This window comes from Ochotona curzoniae, unplaced genomic scaffold (assembly GCF_017591425.1).
Source record: "Ochotona curzoniae isolate NIBS_2020 unplaced genomic scaffold, NIBS_Ocur_1.0 scaffold_4683, whole genome shotgun sequence".
Lineage (NCBI taxonomy): Eukaryota > Metazoa > Chordata > Mammalia > Lagomorpha > Ochotonidae > Ochotona > Ochotona curzoniae.
In genome coordinates, this window is record NW_024467121.1 from 21,907,645 (window position 1) to 21,930,780 (window position 23,136).

General features: G+C 42.8%; 1 protein-coding gene across 2 annotated transcripts in view; it reads left to right on the top strand.

The window, feature by feature from the left end:
* SMYD3 (SET and MYND domain containing 3) overlaps positions 1–23,136 on the top strand; it is a 585,373-nt gene that overhangs the window by 486,419 nt on the left and 75,818 nt on the right. For both annotated transcript variants that reach the window (XM_040968185.1, XM_040968186.1), the window contains one exon: positions 2,000–2,174. In XM_040968185.1, coding sequence (XP_040824119.1) covers positions 2,000–2,174 — 175 coding nt within the window. The remainder of the gene's footprint in view (positions 1–1,999; positions 2,175–23,136) is intronic.

The following is a 23,136-nucleotide window of genomic DNA, read 5'->3' on the forward strand; positions in this document are numbered from 1 at the left end:
CCACTGCACCATTTTTCTTAAACCTACCCATACTTAGAGGTCTTAACACAGGAAGGATAGAGGCGACATTGATATTTGCGTGGTGTACAAATTCTGTGTGGCACCACATGTTTTACTCCTGTATCCCTGGTACCCAGAATTCTGCCTGGCTCACAACAAAGTGTGTAATAGTTCTGGCATTTTGCATACAGCATCTTATTTAATTCCTACTGTGACATGATGCCTTTTTTTTTTTTTTGGTCTATATCAAACCACTCTGACCTCCTTAAAACCCCAAATCTGACAAATGACAGAAATAGCATAGATTTGAATCCTGCTTTATCTCCAGTCAAACTCCATGCCATTTCTGCTTTATCCGAATCTTCAAAGGGTGTCACCCACATGAACTCCAACATCTGAAAGCATATGAACGTCAGTGTGTACTGCAGAAAGTGGGGTAGGGGTGAGAGACAGCCAGCTTCAGACCAGCCACTTTCCTGGCCTACAGCCACCCTCACGACGCAGCACAGCACAGACACCGAGTGAGGTGTACAGCTCTGCACTCTCACGCCCAGCTGTGCTCTGCTTCCAAGGTGATTTCTTTGGGAAAGATTGGAAGCACCCTCCAGGTACTATGTCTTCAATTTGATTCTAAGGAGACAGATAATGTCAGTTTTCAAAAGTAAGATTAAATTACTGACTCTCGGTTAATCGAAGTCATTGTTACTGCAGAGTCAGTATGGATCTTTTCCATGTCCTTTAAGTGAGAGGCTGAGGGGGAGTGAAACAGGCTGGCAGAGGTCCCATCTGCTGGTTTGTCCCCAGATGCTGTGGATGCAGAAACCCAGTGCTGATCGCTTGTGTCAGTGGCAGCGACTCAGTTGCTTAAGCCATCATCTGCTGCCTTCTAGGGTGTGCATTAGCAGGAAGCTGAATCCCAGGCAAACCTAGGACCTGAACCCAGGCATTCTGATATGGGACACAGATGTCCCAGCTGACACCTTAATTGTTGTACTATATGTCTTTTCCTTCCCATCCTTTTAAAAGTATCATTTTCTCTTGCCTGCAGTATATGCACATAAGCCCAAGGTTTAATATTTAGCTTCACTTCAGGAGATTAAAAGAATATGTGTGGTTGGCTGTTTGGTCTAGAGGTTAAGATGCTGATTAGTGTGCCCATGTTCCACGTAGAGAAATGCAGGGCTTCTGGTGGATTTGCACTCTGCGAATCAGTGACTGGCTTCACCTGTTGGGTGGCTGCTACCAGTGTGAGACCTGGACTGAATCTTGGCTTTTGGCTTCAACCAAGGCATCTGGGGAGTGAACCTGTAAACAGGGCTCTCTCTCTATTTATTCATATATATGTGTGTGTGTGTGTGTGTGTGTGTGTGTGTGTGTGTGTGTGTGTGTGTGTCTGCCAAATACATTTTATAAAAATAGTACTTTTATGAAGTCACTTTTGCTTTGCAATAATAGCAAAAAACTTAAATGTGAGATCCACTGTAAATGAATTCCTTCAAACTGCTCCCCCTTATGTGTGCCTGTGGGTTTTATATTTATTTGGCTTCGTGAACGCTCAAGACTCAAATGACACTGAAGCAAGCATGAGCCTTCCTTTTGAAACCTGACTTTCTTTAAGCCATCAACTTCTAAATAGATGCTAGCAGAGTAAATAGTTTCAAACTGAACTGAGAATCATCCATTCTCAGTGTCATTCATTTCACAACGAAGTTTAAAGGGAATATATTAGGAGTAGGAAGGAGTCTTGGGAAACTGCAAGCCCTCTAAATGAGAGGCTTGCTTAGAAGACGGCTTATTGATGTAAACAGAATTTGCTTCCCTGAGATGCTGCTTACATGTTTTGTTTCTCAAGTGGGCATTCAGGCAGCTCATCTGCGCAAGTTAATGGAGACTTCCTTCCCTTCCAGTGCCCGGGAGCTCTTCAGCCTTTTAGAGGAGCTCATTGTACTTTTGTTTTTCCTTGATGAGACAGTAAATCCTTAACTAAGGTTAATAACAGAGTGGGAACAGGTCCTGGCAATGTGCCAGACAATCATAAGCAGCAACTCCGAAAGGCTTCCCGACATCAATATATACCAGCTGAAGGTGCTTGACTGTGCCATGGATGCCTGCATCAACCTCGGCCTGTTGGAGGAGGCGCTGTTCTATGGGATTCGAACCATGGAGCCATACAGGTAGGCCCCAGGGAGAGGGTTCAGGGAAGCCTAGAATATGTTTATTCTAGTAGAAGGGTTAGCATTATGAAAATCTGATTGCTACTATATATTGAATGTTCCCATCTGTTTCTCAATGTGTAAACCTAAAGCAAGTTGCATTCCATTTCCTTACCACTCATACATGCATCTATTCCTCATTTGCTGGGTTTCTTGTGTGTGTCAAGAACTGCAGGCATTGGTGAGGTGTGGTGGCCTGTGGAAGCGATGATTCAGTGTGTGAGGTTGCTTTAATGATGGAGATGAGCACATAGCAGGTGTGGGAGATCTGGAGAGGAGCGGCATGTGGCTCACGCCTGCCTTGGAAGGCTGTGTCACTGGCTTCTGACCAGCTTTGAGCCCATGGTCTGGTTGATGTTTAGTTGCCTTTCTGGTTCCCAGAGTGCTTTCAGTAGAATTGTTTGCCCTCACAACCACTTTGTGACCCAGACAGGAAAGCAGAGAGGCTGCCCTGCCCAGATGGGCCATTGAATCACTCAAAGGAACTATGGGTAATTCACTGCTTCTTTCCTGGTCTCAGCTTTCCAGATCCACAACTGTACTGCTCCTGCATGACCTTGCAATTCAGTGGAACCTGGGAAGGGAAAGCAGTGTTAAAGTCTCAGGCTGAGAGCTTGGTACTGATGGGTGTCAGGGTCCCAATGTGCTACAGGCTAACAACCTATGTCCAGAAGCTGAGCTTAAAATCAGTCTGGTGGGAGGGCATCGAGGCTGTGAATTATAATCTGGAATAGCCCAGTCTCCAGCACAGAGGAAGGTTGCTGCTTGGAACGATACCCCCCAAACACCTGGGATTTGGAGTACAATACCATTCAGGGAAGGGTGCTGAGATTCCCAGCTCTGCAGAAACATGGTGTCAGCCAAAAGGGGCTGTGTAGCAGGGACAGCAGGCTCAGAAGGACTCTGCATGACCCAGGGAACAGGAGAAGAGAAAGGTAGATCCTAGGGTACTTCCTGTCCTTGCTTGAGGAAAAAACCTAAGGAGATAACTTGGAAAGTCACTGGAACTGGTATGTTGAGAATAGTGGTGAGTCTAGGATGAGGACCTTAGTTCAAGCAAAGGTAAGAAGCCAGAAGTGAGGTCCTCCACCAGGAGGTTTTTTGCAGGCGAAGAGGGAGGGGAACACAGCAAAGGCCCTGTCAGCCCTGTCAGAGGTCCATAGGCCAGCCAGTGGCACCAACATGACCTTTGGAGTATTTTCCAGGCTTCTACAGGTGTTTCTGTGCCATGGCCTTGAGGGTGAACAGTTTTCAATTCTAGACTGTGAGTCAGCTGGAATCAAAATGAGAAGAGATTACCTTGAGGGCTGAGACTGTAGACTTTCCCATGAGCAGTGAAATGTCTGTTTCATGACATGTATCATGGGTTCTCAGAAAATATGATTCAAATACCAAAAGATAAGGTGTCATTCTCAGAGCCTCAGTGTTGCAATGGCAGGCTGGCTGGGCGTGTTGGTGTTACCTCTCTGAACTCCAGGGCTTGGGCTCAGGAAGCCAAACCACAGGCTACCGGCTGAATGGGTGGACTCCAGCCAGGAGCTGCGGACAGGAAATACTCCCTTACTCCTGACTGGTGCTGCCCCATCCTCCCCTTCCTCTCCACATTCATGCTGTTCTACTCAAGCCTCCTGAAACACAGAAACTTGAAATCGGCCCACACACCTTCAAGGATGCTAATTCTCTGTATTTCTGAGTCCCATTCTCCCCACTTACCCAAACTTCTCTGCAGCACTAACTTGCCCCTCAGTTTGACTGACTTAAACTTGAATCAAACAAAGAGTTCTTTTTCTTGGGAGACCAAATCCAGTAGAATGTACTCCATCATGTTGGGAAAACATTTGGTTATATTTTCATGATGTTTGGCAGGTCACATTCTCTCTGTCAATGTTTCTTCTGTTCTTAAGCTGGGTGACAAATTTCCAGGCCTCCCTCATTTTCTCTTTCCTGGAGCTTGTTAAGGAGTTATTCTGTAGTGTTCAGTATTTAAAGAAACCCAATCTGCGTTGCTTCACTGTAAATGCATGAGATTTGATCCACTTGCTTTCAAAGTTATAGTGGAGAGAAAGTTTTATAACTGTTGGGAGAGAAAAGCAGGGTGGGGTCTGGGGCCTCTTCCATTGTAACTCAGATAAAAATGAAAATAAGGAACAAATACAAGTAAATCAGGTGCCCTATAAGCTCAATGGCACTCTTGGAGCATGAGGTAGGAATAAATAAGCTGACTTGTGCTTGAAGAAATTCACATTAAGTGTGATCAAGCATAAGCACAAGTCTCCTTGCAAGTATACCAGAGGGCTTCCTGCGCACTTTTAGCTAAGGACTCAGATAGTGACCAAGAAGAGACTGCATTGTCAGTGGTCATAACAGCTTTGCAATGTTAATATATTGTTTGCAACAACGAGATGGAGGTTAGGTTTCAAGTGAGAATTTTGTCACTCGTGATCTTGGCTAAATCTTAACTGCTGACCTGTTTTTATCCAAATCATTGTTCTCAGCTCTTCCCGCCACTCCATCATTTATTTTTTCTCAGTAAGTTTTACTCAGTTCTTATGATACAGTTAAGAGTTTGGCTTTTTATATTACATCAAGCAAGTTGGAAATAATTTACATAAAATGAACTGTCTAACCTTTCATACATTATTAGCTTGTAATGTGTCTTCTAAAAGTATCAGTGTCCACACTCACAATTACATACACAGGCATCTCTCCGTTAGCATTGCCAAAAAATACTAAATAGAATAAAAGTCATTTAAAAGTGTTTCATTATCAGGTTTAAATCAGTGAAATCTTAACCAGAAGATGATCCAGGTTCTAAAGCTGGAAATTTAGAATGTGGCATGCACTTTCCTGTTAAAGATGGTGTTATAGATTCTGTGAGCTCTAAAGGCTACCTAAGAAAATCTGCACCGCCTAAAATATCACTAATGTAAGCTGTAAATTTCAGAGAGGAAGACAATTCCTTGTACATTTAAAAAAATATTTGAGGGCCCAGCACAGTAGCCAAGTAACTAAAGTCCTTGCCTTGCACCCATTGGGATCCCATAGGGATGCTGGTTCATGCCCCCAGTGGTCCTGCTTCCCATCCAGCTCCCTGCTTGTAGCCTGGGAAAGCAGTCAAGGATGGACTGGGCTAGGCAGAAACCAGGAGCTTCCAACAGATCTCCATCCTGGGTGGCAGAGGTCCAAGTTCTTGTACATCTTCCACAGCTTTTTCCAGGCTACTAGCAGGTAGCTGGGTCAGAAGTGAAGGAAAAGAATCGTGAACTGGTTATCATATGGGATGCCACTGTTGCAGGTTTTGGCTGTACACTGCTAGGCCAACAATGCTGGCCCCACAAGTTGTTTCGAACCTAGTTTCATGTCCTATTGTATACTAATTAAACCTAGTTTTTCTGTAGAAACCAGAAACTGATAAGGAGGTATACAGAAGCCTTTTCCAGCCTTAAAACACACATGTTCTGATAACTTGGTTTTTATTGTGAGAGTATTGTATATTTCTAGGGACGGCACTTTAAAAAGAAAGGTAAACATCGTCCCTGTCTTCCAACTCTCGTCCCAATGCCTAGAGATAAACATGACTAGAAATTTCTGTCCTCAATCCTTTTGTGAATGATTGCATGACCCAAAGCCCCACTTGAGTTAGTCTTAGTGTCCTGTCGGGCGAGGAAGGGTGGGAAGGGAGGGGAAGAGGGAAAGAAGAGAATCCCTATATCTAAAACTGTGTCATCGAAAACAGTAAGTTTTAAAGTACTCCTAACATTTTCCGGTATTTCTTAGAAAGACATAAATGAGAATTTCACCCATAGTAACACAACAATATTTCTGTAAAGCCCGAATTCCTGCTGTTCTTTGCACTCAGCTTCTGCTGTCTCACATCCTGACAACTCATTTTCTTCAAACTCTTTAAGATTTTCTTCTTGCCTTTTTTTCTACCTCTCTGTCTTTCAACTCAGTTCCACCCAGTCCACTTAAGAAGCCTGGCACAATGGCAATTAAGATGAGAAAGAGAAATGGGCAGAGGAAGCCATAGATTTTTAGTGGGTATAGAGAAATAGAAAAATAGTAGGATCATTCTCAGTCCTATAATTTATAAACGTGATTGCAGTACATGGTAGATATCTGAATTCTTCAATGTCTGCTTCATTCTTTTTAAACAGATACATAGTATTTTATCATTTGACTAGATCCTAATCTTTAAACCAGTACCTATTATGTCTATTTGTGCTATGTCAAAGAATGTTAGGATTAGCATCCATGTACTTGTGTGTCTATATACTGATGCACCTAAATACTAAAAGGTGAATCCATGTGATAAATTCTTCAAGTTGACTTGCTGGTTCAAAGTTTACATGCTTGTTACAGTCGGGTAACTGTCACCTACCTGTGCTCCCACACACAGCAGAACAACAAGGCCACTCTTAGAGAATGTGACAAGGGATAGCATTGATTTCTACTATGCTTATCTTAAATTCGTTTGAAAATGTATAAGGACGTTCTCTTTTTTGCTGATCAGAGCCTGCATTTATATGGTAAGGTGTGCTGGTATAAATGTTGACAACAGGTAATGGTTTTGGATGGTTGAGTGACATTTTATGAGTTACCCAATAAAGTGATGGAGGAATGGGTGTGGAACGAGTACATTAATATACTGCTGAGATCAGAGGAAGAGATGAGGAGGGTATAAAATCCCTTCAAAGAGAAGGAAAGTTAATAAGAGTAAAATTTCAGCTCTAACAGTTTTCAGTACTTGGTTGTCAGAAAAAAGTAAGTAAATAAAAGGAGAACGGAAGTGAACTATGACTGGCATTTTGTATCCATGACAAGTCTGTTGTTGATAATGCACAGATTGCCAGTAATCACATAGCAGCCACATCCATTTTCATCTTGCCTACTTTCAAACTTCTCCCTCTGAAGTTTTGGCAGGAAAGTTAATAAAATGTAGGGTTTCACATACCAGTAACTGCTACCACTGCTTTCAAGTTGCTTTGCTTCTGAAGGCCTGTAATTGTTCTAGATTGGATCTTTGTCAGCAATCAATAGGACATTTTCAGAAGGCAGCAGAAGTTGCTAGGTGCGCCTGAGAGTGGGGGGCCTGCACAAATGATGGACACAAGTGTCTGCTGAATCCTCATCATCCCCTAGTCTCTCTTGGCCTTAAAATTTTATTAGATTGTTCTCAGAGGATGTATGTTTGTCAATCAGCCTGTCAATCACAGCTCATTTCTAAAGAGCAGACAGGGTCCATGTCTGCTGTTTCTAGTTGAGAACTTTGCTAGTCAACACTCATGGGATGGAACCTAGAGAGTACGGTTCTCAGGGCCGATTCTTCACTCAGAAGAAATAGTAAGTGTCTAAACTTCATCCAGTGTTCTCTTCACCTATATTGTTGTCCATTTGTCTCCTGTGGTCAGATATAATAAGCAAATGTCTTATTCTTCTTTATTGATGCAGACAGCAATCCTTTAGTTACTTGGTCATTTTTCCCCCTAAACTACAGTTTATAATTAGAATTTTGTTAGTGGCAGAACCTCTACATGAAATCTTGAGAGGAGTTGTGTGTGTGTGTGTGTTTAAGTCTTGGTATTGAGTTACCTGTCAATCAGTTAGGGAAAGAGTCCACCAGAGCCCCAGAAATCTTTAATCTTTTTATATAAGGCCTCCTACTTCAAATCCAAAGAAATCCTATTACTTCAGAACCCAGAAATAAAGTGAAAGAAGTAGAGGAGGAGCAGGAGAAAGGAGATGACAGTGATGATGGTGACTGTAATTCAGTTGCATAAACACACATTAAACTGCTAACATGAGTCATGCCTAATTACTTGAGTTTTGCAAATATTGATAACCTGGAGCAAATACAAGACTTTTGGTAGAGCGTCAGGGAGAGCACCTTGTGCAGCTTCTCCTGCACCTTGCTTGGGAAAGCAGAGAAAGGAAGACACCTTTCTTTCAGAAATCCAGTCCTCTAAAAGTCTTCTATTTGTAATTCTAACCAGCTTGCTTGAGATGCTGTGTGCATGTCTGCGAGAAGATACGCTTACTGTGCAGCTGTGCTAGGTAGTTCTAGCCCTGAACCTAGTAGGCATAGGAGAATGACCCATCTTTGTGGTCTAACTTCTAAAAGAAAAATCAGGGAAAATCTACACTTGGGACTAGAAAAAAAAAATAGTAAAAGAGACAGGTTGCAATGGGTCTGCCCATTCTCCTGAATGCAGTAGCTTTTCTGACTGTTGTCTCCAGCGCTAGCATGTTGTCAGTTGCTCCACAAACGTTTGTATTTGACAGGTCAAGTGTCAGTTCAAGTTGGATGTTTCTTCCCTAACTGATGAATGAACCAAAATGACTGGACAACACCTACTTATGTGTAGGAACTACTGGTGAGGAGGAGGAAGATGACTCAGGCATCACCACTGACCTGCATATGGCAGAACATGTATAGAGCCTGTGTTTTCTGCCACCTGCTGGTCATACAACTCCACAGTGTTGTCATTCCTGGTTCTTGGCAGGCTACTTACCTAACCAATCTTCAAGGGATGAATGAGTGTGTGTGTGAAGAGCTACTTGCTCTTCTATCTGTAAAAGTGAAAAAAGGCTGCTTGGTCATCTCTCTGGCCATGTTATGAGTCCCGCTATGCTCCCAGTGTGTGGTTACTGCCCCGTCTGCCCTGGCAGGTGTGGCTCTTTAGGAAGTCACACAGCTGTAGGAATCTGTCTTTTCTGTGTCTTAGATTTAGAAAATGACTTTGTAGATATGCCTTGGCCTGTGGGAGACAGGCCAGGGAAGCAACTGGACTCCCCATGGCTACCTCCTCTTCCATGCTTTCAATATGTTCTTTGGGATATTTATCATACATATCATAGTCCTGGTTCCAGGACTTTTTTCCCCAACAAAAATGTTTTGCAACTCGCTAATGTACTGCAGTAAACAAAAGAATAAAATAAAATGCTGATGAGGCTTCCAAAGACTTTCCAGCAGCCAGCTGAGTATAATCTTTGCGCCTCTTCAAAAACCCAGGCATTTGAGAATCCAAGGAGGAATCTGGGGCTATGTCAGGCCTGTTCTGTGATTAGCACATTTTAGCACTAGAGTAGGAGTTCCTTCAGTGAGTCAGCTACTTCGATCTCTTCAGGCTCACAGAGTGCTTTCCAACCTAAAACCGCTCACAGAGGAATCGGTACCACTAGTTTCTGAAGCCCCTCCTGAAGCATCTTGGAACTGAAAACCCACATTGAGCTGTGCCCCATCGTAGTCTGACCCTGCCTAGCTGAGGCAGCTTCCTCAGGCCAGCATAACAAAATACATGGCTTTTCTTGTAGTTGTGGAGGTGGGAGTCCCAAATTAGGGTGCCAAAAGGCTTGATTTCTCCTGAGGCTTCTCTGCTTTGTGTCCAGCCACCTTTACACGGTCTCTCCTTGCTACTGTACACTTCTCTGTGTCTCCTGACCTCTTGTTAGAAGGACACCAGCCTCACAGATGGTTTTCACCCAGTTGCCTCATTAAAGGCTTCTCTCCAAATGCAGTCATCATCTATAAGCTTCAGTAGATGATCACACGGTGGAGGCAAGTATAATTTAGCCTGTGAACGTAGCGCTATCCAGCAAAGCAGATTCTTGTGGATTCTCCATTCTTTGAGAATATTAATCCCAAGGATTGCTGCCTCTGCATTTTTTTTTCATGAGTCTAGATTCAGTGGAAGTTCACTGTCTGGCTTGGGAAAATAACTTATTACCTTCAGGGCTGTCACTGAAATTCAGCAGCACCAAATACAACCTAGCAGCCACTGCCAGCACGCTTAGACATCCAGGAGTGACTGGAGTAGACCCAGACACTGCACCTGTGACCAGTCCAGTGCATTTTAGTCGGCCACTGGAGGTGGCTTCTCCCAGAAACCAGCGTCCTTGATGACACTGATTGGGCTAATATACTAAATGGGTGTAGGTTTGGTTGTCTAAGTACTTTGCTACAATCATAAAATCAAATCACAGAACTGTTTCCTACATCATAATGTAATACATACAGCAGAAGTTCTGCTCTGAGAGAGAATCTGCTACAGATACTTTAGGGTTCTTCAGCCCCACCTGTAGCTAACCTGGTAGTTAGGTATCAACAAGAACTGCGTAGCTGTGTACAGTGGCATTTGTGAGATCTGCAGAGCCATGGGAGGTGTGCAAGAAGGCCTGTAGTATGAAGTCAGGTGAATGTCTACTTGGCCAGGATGACCTGTGACAGCAAGGTTCCAACCACTTCCATTTTCCACTGAAGCTCATCTTCTGGATAAATCACTAGTGGAAGTTTATCTCTAGCATGAAGGATTATGTCTCCCCTGGTGGCCATAGCCAAGAAAAGCAGAATTCTCACCCAAAGCTTCCACCCAGGCTGGAGTACTCACATTCTATTGCAGGCTTCCTTTGCCTGGAGTGTGATGGTTGAGGCACTGATTCTGGGAGTCCTCTTTAGGATGCACCCATTTTCCTGTCTGACCTATGCTACTGGGAAATTATTCTGGTCCCAGACCCTCCCTGGCTGCTCACTTTTACCTGGCACAAGAATCCCAGTTGTCCTTTACCCTGAACGCCATAGCTGTGGGCCAACCCCATCCATATTGAATCTGTTGTGATTCTTCAGACAGCAAACTGAACCAGGACATAGGAAATCCTTTATTACATTTTCCTAACTTCCAATTGGTCTCCTTGTGTATCAGAAATCACACCACTCTGAGCCACAGGCATCTATACAGGAAGAAATTGAATTGTGCATATTCATTAGTTTACATAAACAGTGTATTTGCTCTGAGAAATCCTATTCTTTCTTCCAGAGAAAGGTTTTCAAGCATAAAAAACATTTTCTGTTGTAGTTCACTTTAAGACACACACACACCCCAGCACTTTGATTTTGTTATTCCTGACAGAAAATCTTGAGTTTCTTATTGCAGCAAATTGTACCTAAGCAGTGGGATATCAAATCCTAGGGAATCTTTTGGGATGCATTGAATTTCTCCTGTTGAATCAATCTCTTGCTTGGCTGCCCCTTCAGCTACAAAACTGCTGTCTGTTTTCCTTTTCTCACCTCTTGGAAGAGGAAAATAGGGGTGGGGGAATTTCATTTTACCCTGTAAGGAGCCAACAGAAAGTCAGGCAAGCCTGAGAAATGGAAAATGATGGATGTAACTTTGAGCACTCAGGAAGAATGGGTTGAAACCTGTTTAGTTTCAAATCAAGGATATAATTTGTGAATTTGAAAAAGCGATCTGCATATTTGCATGCTGTTTGTGTTTTTGGAGAGAAATTCATGCTCTTTGCAGAACTATCCTGAGGGTTGGTAAATGAACCTCCAATTAAATTGCACAAATGAGACTTGTTTGTCAAACCTCATAAATGTGACCTCTTGCAGAGAACAGTGATGGCATTCATAAAAGTAGTAAGAGGTCCTTAGAAAGTGAAAAATGGGATATAAATGGCCCCCAAAATGATGGTTCCCATCTTTGGAGAGAGCCAAGTAATTTTAACCCAGAAAATTATTCTCTGGGAATAGTTACTATAGACCTCTTGGGCTCACAGATTATACTGATTAGAAAAAACATGTAATATTCCCACCATTAGATAGTCTAGGGAAGTGGCCCCAATCAGTACTAGGAGTCAGAGTACTGAGAGAGCAGTTGGCTGTGGCCCTGAACCAGGTGAGACTCTGGGGCTAACGGGGGGGAGTAGGAAGGAGGTGGAGGCATCATCCTGCTCTGCAGAGAGTGAAACCAGTGATGGAAATTGCTCTAGCTGAACAAAGGACACCAATCAGACTCACATTGTCCTTCAGAGTTAACGAGGAACAAATCTACTCTCACTTGTAATGGGCTGTGTCACCATAATATGCACCCAAAGTAACACAAATCATGGTCAGCAATTGTAAAAGCATCTGCCAGCCATTTGTTAGCATCACCTTTTCACAGGAATAGGTGAAAGGCCTGTAACGACTCTCCTCCACCTTTTAACTTTCTTCAACTGGAAAGTGATTGGTATTGTTTTTTAACAGCCTATGGTGTCCCAAGCAGCCTGCCCATCCTCTAATCCTCACTGCTATGGTGAGATAGACGTATGTCACTTGCCTATTCCACAACAGACAAGGTTCAAATTTAGGACTCAGTTACTCCATTTTGGTTATCATTTTTAAAAAGCATTTGAGTCAACTTGAACCCAGATTTGTTTGATTGTAAAAGTGTACTATGCCTCAAAGAACTGTACTGACTTTCCCACTGCCTTTCTGTCACATGACATAGGTTTGTCTTGACCAAGGAAGCTGACCTAAAAGTAACATAGGTTTGGAATAGGAGAGATATCCCTTTAAAATTTGGAAGATGGGAGGGTACCAGAGAAACCAGAACAACAGATGTCCACTTTATTATTCTGCACAAAATAGTGCAGCAAAAATTTCCGAGAGCGAAGAACGGAAGGTGGTAAAGCAAATCTGAAGGACAGACGTCGTGACAGAGAAGGCAGCAGCATCCATGTACCGCTAGGTGAACGTTAAGAGTGAAGTTCTGCAGGATCACGTACCTAGTTTCAGAGCTCACAGGAGGACCTGGCTGCTAAGACCGTTAGTGTAGGAGAAGAGGAATTGGGAGGCAAGTGTGCGGCCCACCTGTGGCAGAGTTGTGTCAGGACAAGTTGGAAATGGGCGATACATTCTGTGAAGATTCTCCTATCACTTGTGTTTAGCCCGTCCCTTGCTATAGACATTAAAGCATACAGTAAAAAGACTGAATTCATCTTGAAAATGCTGCTGAAAAAGTGTACCTGGATGTCAGAGATTTCAGCAATGCATTCATCTTTCCTGGAACATTTTCTATAGATGGAAAAATATGGGCCAAAAAGGTTTACTTATGTCGTATAAACAGCTGTTTCTGAACCATAGTCATGAATAGATTGGTAGGTTTCTTTGGAGAAATAATATAGTAGTGTACCTCAAAGCTCAAATTTTTTTTTTGGTCCTGAGTTAACATATTCATCGAAGTAATAATGAGGTAAATATGTAGAAATTATGCATATCTTACTTGCAAGGAATTCCAAGCTGAGGAAAATAATAGTTTGAGGGACTAAACCAAATTCAGAATTCAATTTTACTCAAAAATGTTTAGTCAATAGCAACAATATGAGCAGAGAAAAGCATGTATTTTGAAATGAAAGTTCAATAATAGCCTAGAGACATTTTTTTCCCTAATATTTTGCAGTGATTATTTCTGGTTGCTCTGCTCACATTAATTCTTCTGTTTCTTATTAAAACCTAAAATATCCTAGCTTAAGCAAAAAATAGTAATAATCACATTCACCTGGTGATACGACTCATGTCAGACCAATTACAGTGAAGGATGATCCATTCTTGAACCTTTATTTACAGTACTGGAGGAAGATTTCTCCTTCCCCATTACTCATGCCTAAGGAAGCTTGTGGCCTCGGGAACTGCAGCTGTTGGATCTCTTGAGACCACAGAGAGAATAAAGACCAAAGCAAGAAAGCAGAGGTGCAAAATGAAGAGAGAAACTAGACCCTGGTCACATACTTCAAGCATTGCCTGGGCCATTTGAACTCTTGTACTATACTGTCAAGTTACATAAACACTTAGACTGATAAATTTCATCTTTTGTCTGCCAGTTGGAATTGGATTTCTTGATTCATACAACATAAGGAATATCTGAACTGATTCTTCTGTGGGCTTGTGGAGACCAGTGCCAGGCGAGGAAGATAATACAGCCTCAGGCTACAAAAATTGTGGATGCAATCTCATCCCAGGGTTGTTACAGTCATCCATCATTCTCTCTTCAGTTTCAAGGTGGGAATGACTAACATGGGAGGAATTTTCTAAAGCCACATTCGATGAGAAATGGCTAATAAGAACTGGAAATATTTTATGACAAGATAAAAAGGCTGTATGAAGAAAAGATAGATGGATTGTGAGTTTTTGAGCATTGAAAATTCATCCTTATAGGGAAGGAGTAGCATCTTCCTTGTGGCTGGTGGAGGAGGAACTTCAGACACATGGCATAGAACTAGAGGAGGACTCGTGTGACGCCAGAAAGAACCATTTATAACAATTCAGGTCCCCAAATACTAGGGCATCTCTATTCTGAAAAGTGAAGTGCTTGCATGGTAACAAGGTGAGCATTCACACTTAGCAAAAAGAATTCTCTTTCTGAGGATTGTCCAATTGAGTTTTACTGTCCATTTTTAGCTTTGAGATGCTGATGAGTTTTTTGGTTTTGTTTGTAACGTTTATTTGAAAGGCCAAGTGAGAGAGAGAGAGATGGAAAGGTCTTCTGCCCACTGGTTCACTCCCCCAGATGCCTGCAGCAGCTGTGCTGGGCCAACCCAAAGCCGAGAGCTTTGGAACTTCATGTGACTCTCCTATATTGATGCAAAGGGCATAAATACTTGGGCCCTAATTCACTACCTTCCCAGGCTTATTCTCAGAAAGCAGGGCCAGAAGAAGAGAAACAGGGCTCAAACCAGACACTCAGATATGGGATGTGACTTCCCATGTGGGAATACTGACTTCACTTACTTTTTCATGACACTTGCCCCAAGGTAATTGGGACTCAAACAGCACCCGCTTGGGATACTAGCTTTGTAGGAGGTGACTCAACCCACTGTGCCACTACAGACACCACAGCTGCCTTTCTAAACCTGTTGGTTCATTTATTTATTTTTGTTGGAAAGGCAGATATACAGAGAGGAGGAAAGACAGAGAGGAAGATCTTCCATCCAATGGTTCACTCCCCAAGTGGCTGCAATGACTGGAGCTGAGCCAATCCAAAGCCAGGAGCCAGGAGCTTCTTCCGGGTCTCCCACACGGGTGCAGGGTACCAAAGCTTTGGGCCATCCTCCATTGCATTCCCAGGCCACAAGCAGGGAGCTGGATGGGAAGCGGGGCTGCCGGGATTAGAACCAGTGCCTATATGGGATCCTGGCATGTTCAAGGCGAGGACTTTAACCACTACACTATCGTGCTGGGGCCCAACAATTGATCAAATTTATGTTTTAGTGAATTGACCTGCATTCAAGTAGCGTTAAACTAGGTTTTCCTTCCTACAAGAAGCCTTAGAAGATTTAATAAATGAATGCACATTTTAAATCTCCAAAATGAACATTTCAAATAAGACAGAATTTTCCAAATTTACATAACTGAAACTCCCTAGTCTATGAAGTTTGTTTCATGCAACACAGTTCTTGTTCCTTGTGTCCATGGCAAGTTGGTTCCAGGATCCTTGAAAGGAATACCCAAATGTATGGATGGTTTTGTTTTGTTTTGTTTTGTTTTGTATTTATTGTTTTAATTGGAAAGGAAGAACTACAGAGAGGAGGAGAGACAGAAGTTTTTGAAAGTTCTGTGCTTCAAAATAGGAGTTTCACCTGGAGGTTTAGGAGCCTGGTTAGTATATCTGCATGGCTTATTGGAATGCCTGCCCTCAACACCCAGGTCTGGCCTCTTGTCACAGCTTCCTGCTAACACAAGTCCTGGCAAACAGCTTGTAATGGCTTTTGTAACTGAGTCCTGGACACCAATGTCCAACAGCTTCAGCCTTGCCCTGTTATCACAGTGTTGGGGGCATGACCCAACAGAACCTCTCTCTGCCTCTTAAATAATTTAGACAGAAAAAAATTGAAATGTTTTATCAATTAATTTTAAAATAATTTAATCTCTTTTTAAAGATATAAAGCAATAGGCTTCTAGCTCTTGCCTCTACACTTTCAGATCTGCTTCTTAGCAACTTTTTATTTTAAGGATCAGTTTATTCGAGTTGTAGGGTGACACTGAGGGAGAGACAGATTTTCTTCTTCTGGCTCACCTCTAAAATACCTGTAACAGCTAGTGCTGCACTGGATCGAAGCCAGAGCCAGGAACTCCATCCCAGACTGCCACAGGACTGGGAGGAGCCCAGTCACTGTCCATCGTCTGCTACTATCCCAGGTATGTTTTAGCAGGGAGCTAGATCAGAAGCAGAGTTGCTGGGACTTGAACTGGTGATTCAGTATGGGATGCTGGTATTGCAAGCAGTAGCTTAGCATACTGTGCCACAATGCCAGCCCCAGCAACAATTTTTTTTTTAAACCATTCCTATTTTCAGTACTTTTGGTAGTTACTTTTAACCATCTAAATCGGTGCTGGTACTGTGGCACATCAAGTAAACTGCTGCCTTCAGTGCTGGTATCTCATGTAAAGTGCCAGTTTGAGTCCCAGCAGCTCAACTTGAAATGCAGCTACCTGCTATAATTCCGGAAAGGAGAAGATGGTGACCCAAATGTTTGAGCTTTTGTATTCACACAGAAGACTTGGATGAAGGTCCTGGCTGCCTGTTGTCATGTTGGGGGTGGGCACAAAAAACAAAAAAATGTTTTAGAGAGACCCTCTAAATAATACTTTAGACCTATTTTTCTTATACTAACTTAAACTGATTCTAGCCATAAAAAAAAATGAGACATCTTACACTGTTGTCTCTTTCTCCATTTCCAATAAAAATATAAAAAATATATAATTCTTCTTGCAGATTCCCTCAAAATTCAAGTATTATTATTTCTATTCCTTGTTCCATCCGTGTTATTGCAGTATCTCTTGATGACTTACTGTATTACATGGATATCTAGTAGTAACATTCTCAGTGGAAATTTTGAATGCCAAATTTTGAATTCAAAATCATTTTCAATAGCCGTGTTGAAAGCCTGTTACCAGGCCTGGTATGATAGCCTAGTAACTAAATCATCACCTTACATCCACCAGGATCCCACATGGGCACTGGTTCGTGTCTCAGCTGCTCCACTTCCCATCCAGCTCCCTGCTTGTGGCCTGGGAAAGCAGTCGAGGATGGCCCAAAGCCTTGGTACCCTGAACCCAAGTGGGAGACCTGGAGGAGACTCTGGGCTCCTGGCTTCAGATTGGCTCAGCTCCAGCCACTGTAGCCACTTGGGGACTGAACCAGTGGACAGAAGATTCTTCTCTCTCTCTCCTTCTGTCCGAGTCTCCCTTAAAAAAAAAAAAAGAAAAAAGCCTGTTACCCTGTATTCTAAGATTGGTTGTCTCTGATATTACTTACTGAAGGTTTTTTCCCTTTGTCAATGTCCTGTTTTACTTTCATTGATGTATCTAGGTGTAGCTGTTTTCATTCATGCCAGACTCTTTCATATTCAAGACATTTGTCATCCAATTGCTCCAGATTTTTCAGATTTTTTTTAAAAAATTTATTTATTTTTATTGGAAGCGCATATCAGATTTATACTCCCCAAACAGCCACAACAGCCAGGGCTAAGCTGATTAGGAGCCAGGAGCTTCTTCTGGGTCTCCCACTTGGGTACAGGGTCCCAAGGCTTTGGGCTGTCCTCCACTGCTCTCCCAAGCCACAGGCAGGGAGCTGGATGGGAAGTGGGGCTGCCAGTACACAAACTGGCATCCATATGGGATACCAGCAAGGTAAAACTTGAGCCATTGAGCCATCATGCCAGGCCCTATTTGTTTAGTTTTTAATTTCATTTCATCTGTTTTCTCTGTCCCTTCATTCTGAAAGCTCCAGTGTTACGTATGTACCTTCTGTGTCTTGGGCCTTTTGCTGTATATGGGAGGTATTTCTTCTTCCTTATCCAGATCTTTAACTGTTTTTTTTTTAAAGATGCATTTATTTATTTAAAAAGCAGAGGTACAGAGAGAAACACACACACACACACACACTCACACACACACACACACACACACGCGCGTGTGCGCGCTCAGTCTTTCTCCTGCTGGATCATTCTCTTAAGTGGCCACTGGGATTCAGCCAGGCTGAAAACAGGAGCCATAAGCTCCATTGGTATTTCCCATGTGGATAACAGGGGTCTAAGGATTTGGGCCATCTTCTTCTGCATTTGCAGGTTTACCAGTAGAGGAAAGGACTGGAAGTGGAGTAGCTGGGACTTGAACTGGTGCCCATATGGGATAGTGGCCTTGCATGCAGTTGCTTAACATACTGCATTACAATGTCGTTCCATAATTGATCTTTTTTCTTTTTTTTTAAATTTTATTATATTTTTAATTTTTATTGGAAAGGCGGATATACAGAGAGGAGAGACAGAGAGGAAGATCTTCCGTCCAATGATTCACTCCCCAGGCAGCCGCAACGGCTGGAGCTGAGTCAATCTGAAGCCAGGAGCCTCTTCCAGGTCTCCCACGCGGGTGCAGGGTCCCAAAGCTTTGGGCCATCCTTGACTGCTCTCCCGGGCCACAAGCAAGGAGCTGGATAGGAAGTGGGGCTGCCGGGATAGAACCGGCGCCCATATGGGATCCCGGGCGTGCAAGGCGAGGACTTTAGCTGCTAGGCCACGCTGCCGGGCCCTGATTTTTTATAGTTAAGAAATTTTACTTATTCTCACTTTATCTGAATTTTTCCTACTCCCAGATGGTTCCTGATTATTGATTGATTGATTGATTGATTGATTGATTTTTGTATGCGACGTCCTGAAACAGGTTTCTCTGTTTTCTGTTTCTGCTATTTACTTTTTTCTAGTCTTGCTATACCTTTATCTTGAATTTAAATGCTTCTTGATTGTTCATTCTTTTAAAGAGGACACTATAGAGATGTATTTCACATACCATACAGTTCATCCATTTTTTCTTTTTGGGGGGCTTTTCCCACTCCCTCCCCAAATTCCTTCCCCCCAACTGACTTATCCCATATTATTGCAGTAGTATAGTTTTTCGTAGGCAGCCATGAGTCCATCAATCTGTTATTTGTGTCCTGACATTGCTATAACCCATTTAAAGTATGCGGTTCATTGACACTTACTGTATTCTCAGACTTTGTGTCCATCACCACAATTAAATTTAGGACATTATCTCCCTTCAAAAAATTGCTTGCTCCTCAACTGTCACTGTACACTCTTTTTCACACAAACCCTAACCCAAGACCTAGGCAAATGTTGTCCACTCACATTTGCAAATGGATTCACTAGGCTGGCTTGTTGCTGTGAGTGTTTCAACTTGAAAGTCAGTCAGGAGACAGTGGTTAGGAAAGAGAGGACAGATGTCGAGGTCAAGTTCAGTCCAAGTACAGAAAGTCAAATGGTGAGAGCAGAGTCTCCTGGGTCTGGAAAACACTGCACTGTTTGCTGATGATACATTATGCCCAGACTTTAAGTTTCCTAAGGGTGGGATCCTGTTTGTCATGTTCACAGCTCTACTTCCTGCACCTAACATGCCGTCCGGTACATGGTACTATGTATTTGTAGGATGGTCTAGTGCTTGTTGCTGATTGCTTCACATTTTTAAATGCACATTCATATAGACACATGTCACTTGAGATGGGCAAGCATGCTAAGGCAGTTATTCCACATGGCCCTAATGATGCTTAGGCCACAGCCCCCCTCACCCATTTGCATGAATGCTTTCCAAAACTCTGCTTATTATTCTGTATTTATCATCCTCACACATACATTCTTGAAAAGGCAGCCTACAACATTATGATTGTTAGTTTCAGGCCTCAGGAAGCTTAACATTTGAAGTTATTAACCCTAATGTAGAAAGAACACTAAATGCTGTGGCTCAACTACATCAGGGCCTGAATGGTGCTTGTCTTCCTCACACCCCCACGTTGAAGGTGTGGCTTCTGAGCATTGTCTGCGCCCAGGCCACCAGCCCCAGGGATCAGGGCCAGAGCTTTGTTCTGCCCAGGGAAATCCTGGTGATGGTTATCGTTCAGGTATGAAATCCCTTTGAAAGTATTTTCACTGAAAAGCAGGAATGCTGGATCCTCGTGTGAATGTCTGTTTCTGAATGAGACTTTTAATCATGGCTTGTTTCATGGTCTTAAAATAAAATTTCAAATCTACAGGGAATGAGGAAAGAAACCAGTCAGATATCATATTTTCAAGTGCCAACTAATTCAGTGATGCTTATGGTGGGGAAAATCAATGTCTGCCCTGCAGAGGGAAATCATGCCTTCCCTTGTATTGTGCCACTGGTTTCTTCTTTGAAACTTAACTTCCCTTCCATGCTTTTCAACTTTTCAATTAGGTGCATTTCATGCTTGTCTCTCTCCAGACACAAGTGTATGTGTTTGGTGTAGAAATCTGAGCTGAATGATAAATATTTGGTACAGCAGTCAAGTTGCTACTTGAGATGTGCCCATGTCCCCTATCAGGTGTCTGGCTCAAGTCCTGGTTCCTCTGCTCTGGATCTAGCTCCTATTGATGGGAATCCTGGAAGCAGCAGGTGATAACCCAGCTGATTGGATTCCTGCCACCACGTGGGAGACATAGACTATATACTGGGCTCCTGGTTTCTACCTGGTTCAGCCCTGGCTCTTGCGAGCATGTGGGAAGTAAACTTGCAGGTAGAAAAAGAACCAGTGTCTCTCCTCTCCCATAACCTCCTTCCCCACAACCTTTCAAATTAAAGAATACAAATAACAAGTTTTTAAAAGGAATGTGACAACAGTGCCTGGAGGAGGTAGTCTCAGTCTTACAGAATTGATCTAAATTTTCTGGAGCCAATGGAGGTCTGTGGGTATCTCAGGGGCATGTTTCCAAAGACCTGCCAGCCCCTTAGCTGATGTGGAAATTGGCTCCAGGAAGAGTTTTGTTCTTGGCGAGACTCTTTATCCTGAAATTACTGATTCAGGATCACTAGAGGTAGACTAACTTCTCTTGGGCATTACTGTGGTGTGATCCCAAATGCAGATTAGCAAAGTTATCTTTGTTCAATGTGTCTTCGTTTTTCTTGACAGGACTGCCAGCTTTCAGAAGTCCTGGCATGGACTACTGTTCTCTGACGTGTTAGAGGGCTTTCTTCCCAGTTGGTAGTCAGTCATTATCCTGAACCTTCTGCCCCGCCATTCAGAATTCTCTTCAACAACTTTCCCACAATGCAGGGACAGAAATGGTGGTTGTCTCACACTCCAGGGGACTTCTGAGATCCTGCTCCATTTCTGTGGTGACATTTCCTGTTGACCAGTAACTGTGCAATATTATATGTAACATTTGAAAAATGACTTGTCACTGTTGACAAAGTCTGATCCAAGTGGACAATAGACTCCTATTGGATCTCCTAGTTACTCGGCAGATGAGAAGCAAAGTTACCCATTTAGAGATTATATTTTTTTTGATTCCTTAAGGCTTCATGAATACCAGTAAGAGCAAAGAGTGGTGAACATTTGGCTCAGTGATTCAAATGCCCCTGTGAATGCCCACATCCTACTGCAGGGTTCCTGAATTCCAGAGTTGCATCTCTGCTTCTGACTCCACTTCCTGCTGATGCATGGCCAAGGTATGCATCATGACTCAAGTTCTGGGTCCCGGACACCCCTATGAGAGATCCGGAATGAATTCCAGGCTCCTGGCTTCACCCTTGCCAGCCCTGGCTGTTGTAAATCTGTGAGCAAACCAGCAAATGGAAGAGATCTCAGCCTTTTTCCTCTCCCTCTTGCTCTTGGTCTTCATTCTTGACTTTCTCTCTTCCAAATAAATAAACTTTTGAAAGAAACTAAGTAAAGCAGTGGAACCATCTTTGAGTCCTCCTGAAGATTTCACTATGAACAGCAGACCAGTTCCTGAACAAGAGTGAGTGTGCTTTGAGCTGCACTTTATGTGAGAGCATGTACGAGCACTGAAGACAGTTTGCCACACATGGGCCAGCTTTCATTTATCAGCAGTTTGCAAATGTTTGGACAGCATAGACTAGAAATAGGCAGCAGAGCAAGGTGCTCAGGAACAGGTGAGACATGTAAAACCCAACTCATGAAGAATGCTGTGCATGGTTAGCCGACAGTACTGCAATGAGTGCATAGACGGTCTAGAACCACATAGAGGACAGGGCCCAGTAGCTGTGAGAAGGGAGAACTGGCAATGTAAGATTCAGTCTTGAGATGAATTTTGTTTTGCATTATTTTTTATTTGTATGTATTTTTGAAGTTCAGTTTAATTTAAGCTAAACCAGATTTCTTTGCTGAATTTTACACTTGACCTCACAGTCTTCATCTCTGGTTTCTTGTTTACATCCAACCAAAATGATATCTCTTGACCACAGAAATATTTGACTTCACCGAATTGACAAAGTTTTTTGTTTTCTTTTTTGTTTTGCTTTGGTTCCAGGAGGGAGCCTAATTGTGGAACTCTGGTTATTGTGATGCTAGGGCACCTTTGAATGATATAAAATGTACAGATCCTGGTGCCTATGAAAAACCCACCTCTAACTGTGGAAGGGGGAGAGAACAGTGGAACAGGGTAAAGAATGGTGAACAATGGAGACCTCTAATTTCCCTCAAAGGTTAATTTAGGAACTGATTTTCTTTGTGCTGGAGCTGAGCAAGGTGTGAACATACTTGGTCTGAGCCCTGTTCTCTTGTTTCAAACCACTCTCCTTGTGCTTCCTTCCTGCCTCCTGCCTGTGTTGCTCCACTAGTCCCTCTGTATCCTCAGGCATGGGCTTCTCTCCCCTTAGCTCTTTGTAAAAATCCACTCTCAGATCCTTTAAACCCACTAGGGTCTCTTGGCTGCCAATTTGAAGCTGGCTTTTCAGGGACATCTGTATTTTAGTAGCAATCCAAGCTTCAGTTAAACTGTTAAAGCTCTAGTTTTCACAGTCTAGTTATTCCCACACACCTTCCCACCAAGTGGTGATATACAGGTCATCTCACATTTTGCTATCTGTGCTTAATCATTTCTGTGCTACATTTATTAGTCTGCCTACTTGTCCTTAAAGCTCACCTGGATTGTGATTTGTCTCTCTTGAGGAAGATCAGACATGATTAGCTGAGCAAGTCTTGGCTGCTTTCTTGATGGAATTCCGTGTTTAGTTATTAACTTCTCCATACTAGAGAGACTGGCTAAAAAGATATAAGCAACTTTCATCGTTTGATCCCTACAGTATCTTTATTAAGTAGCTATTAGTGTTTCAAGGGTGTTAGAGTGGTGGCAG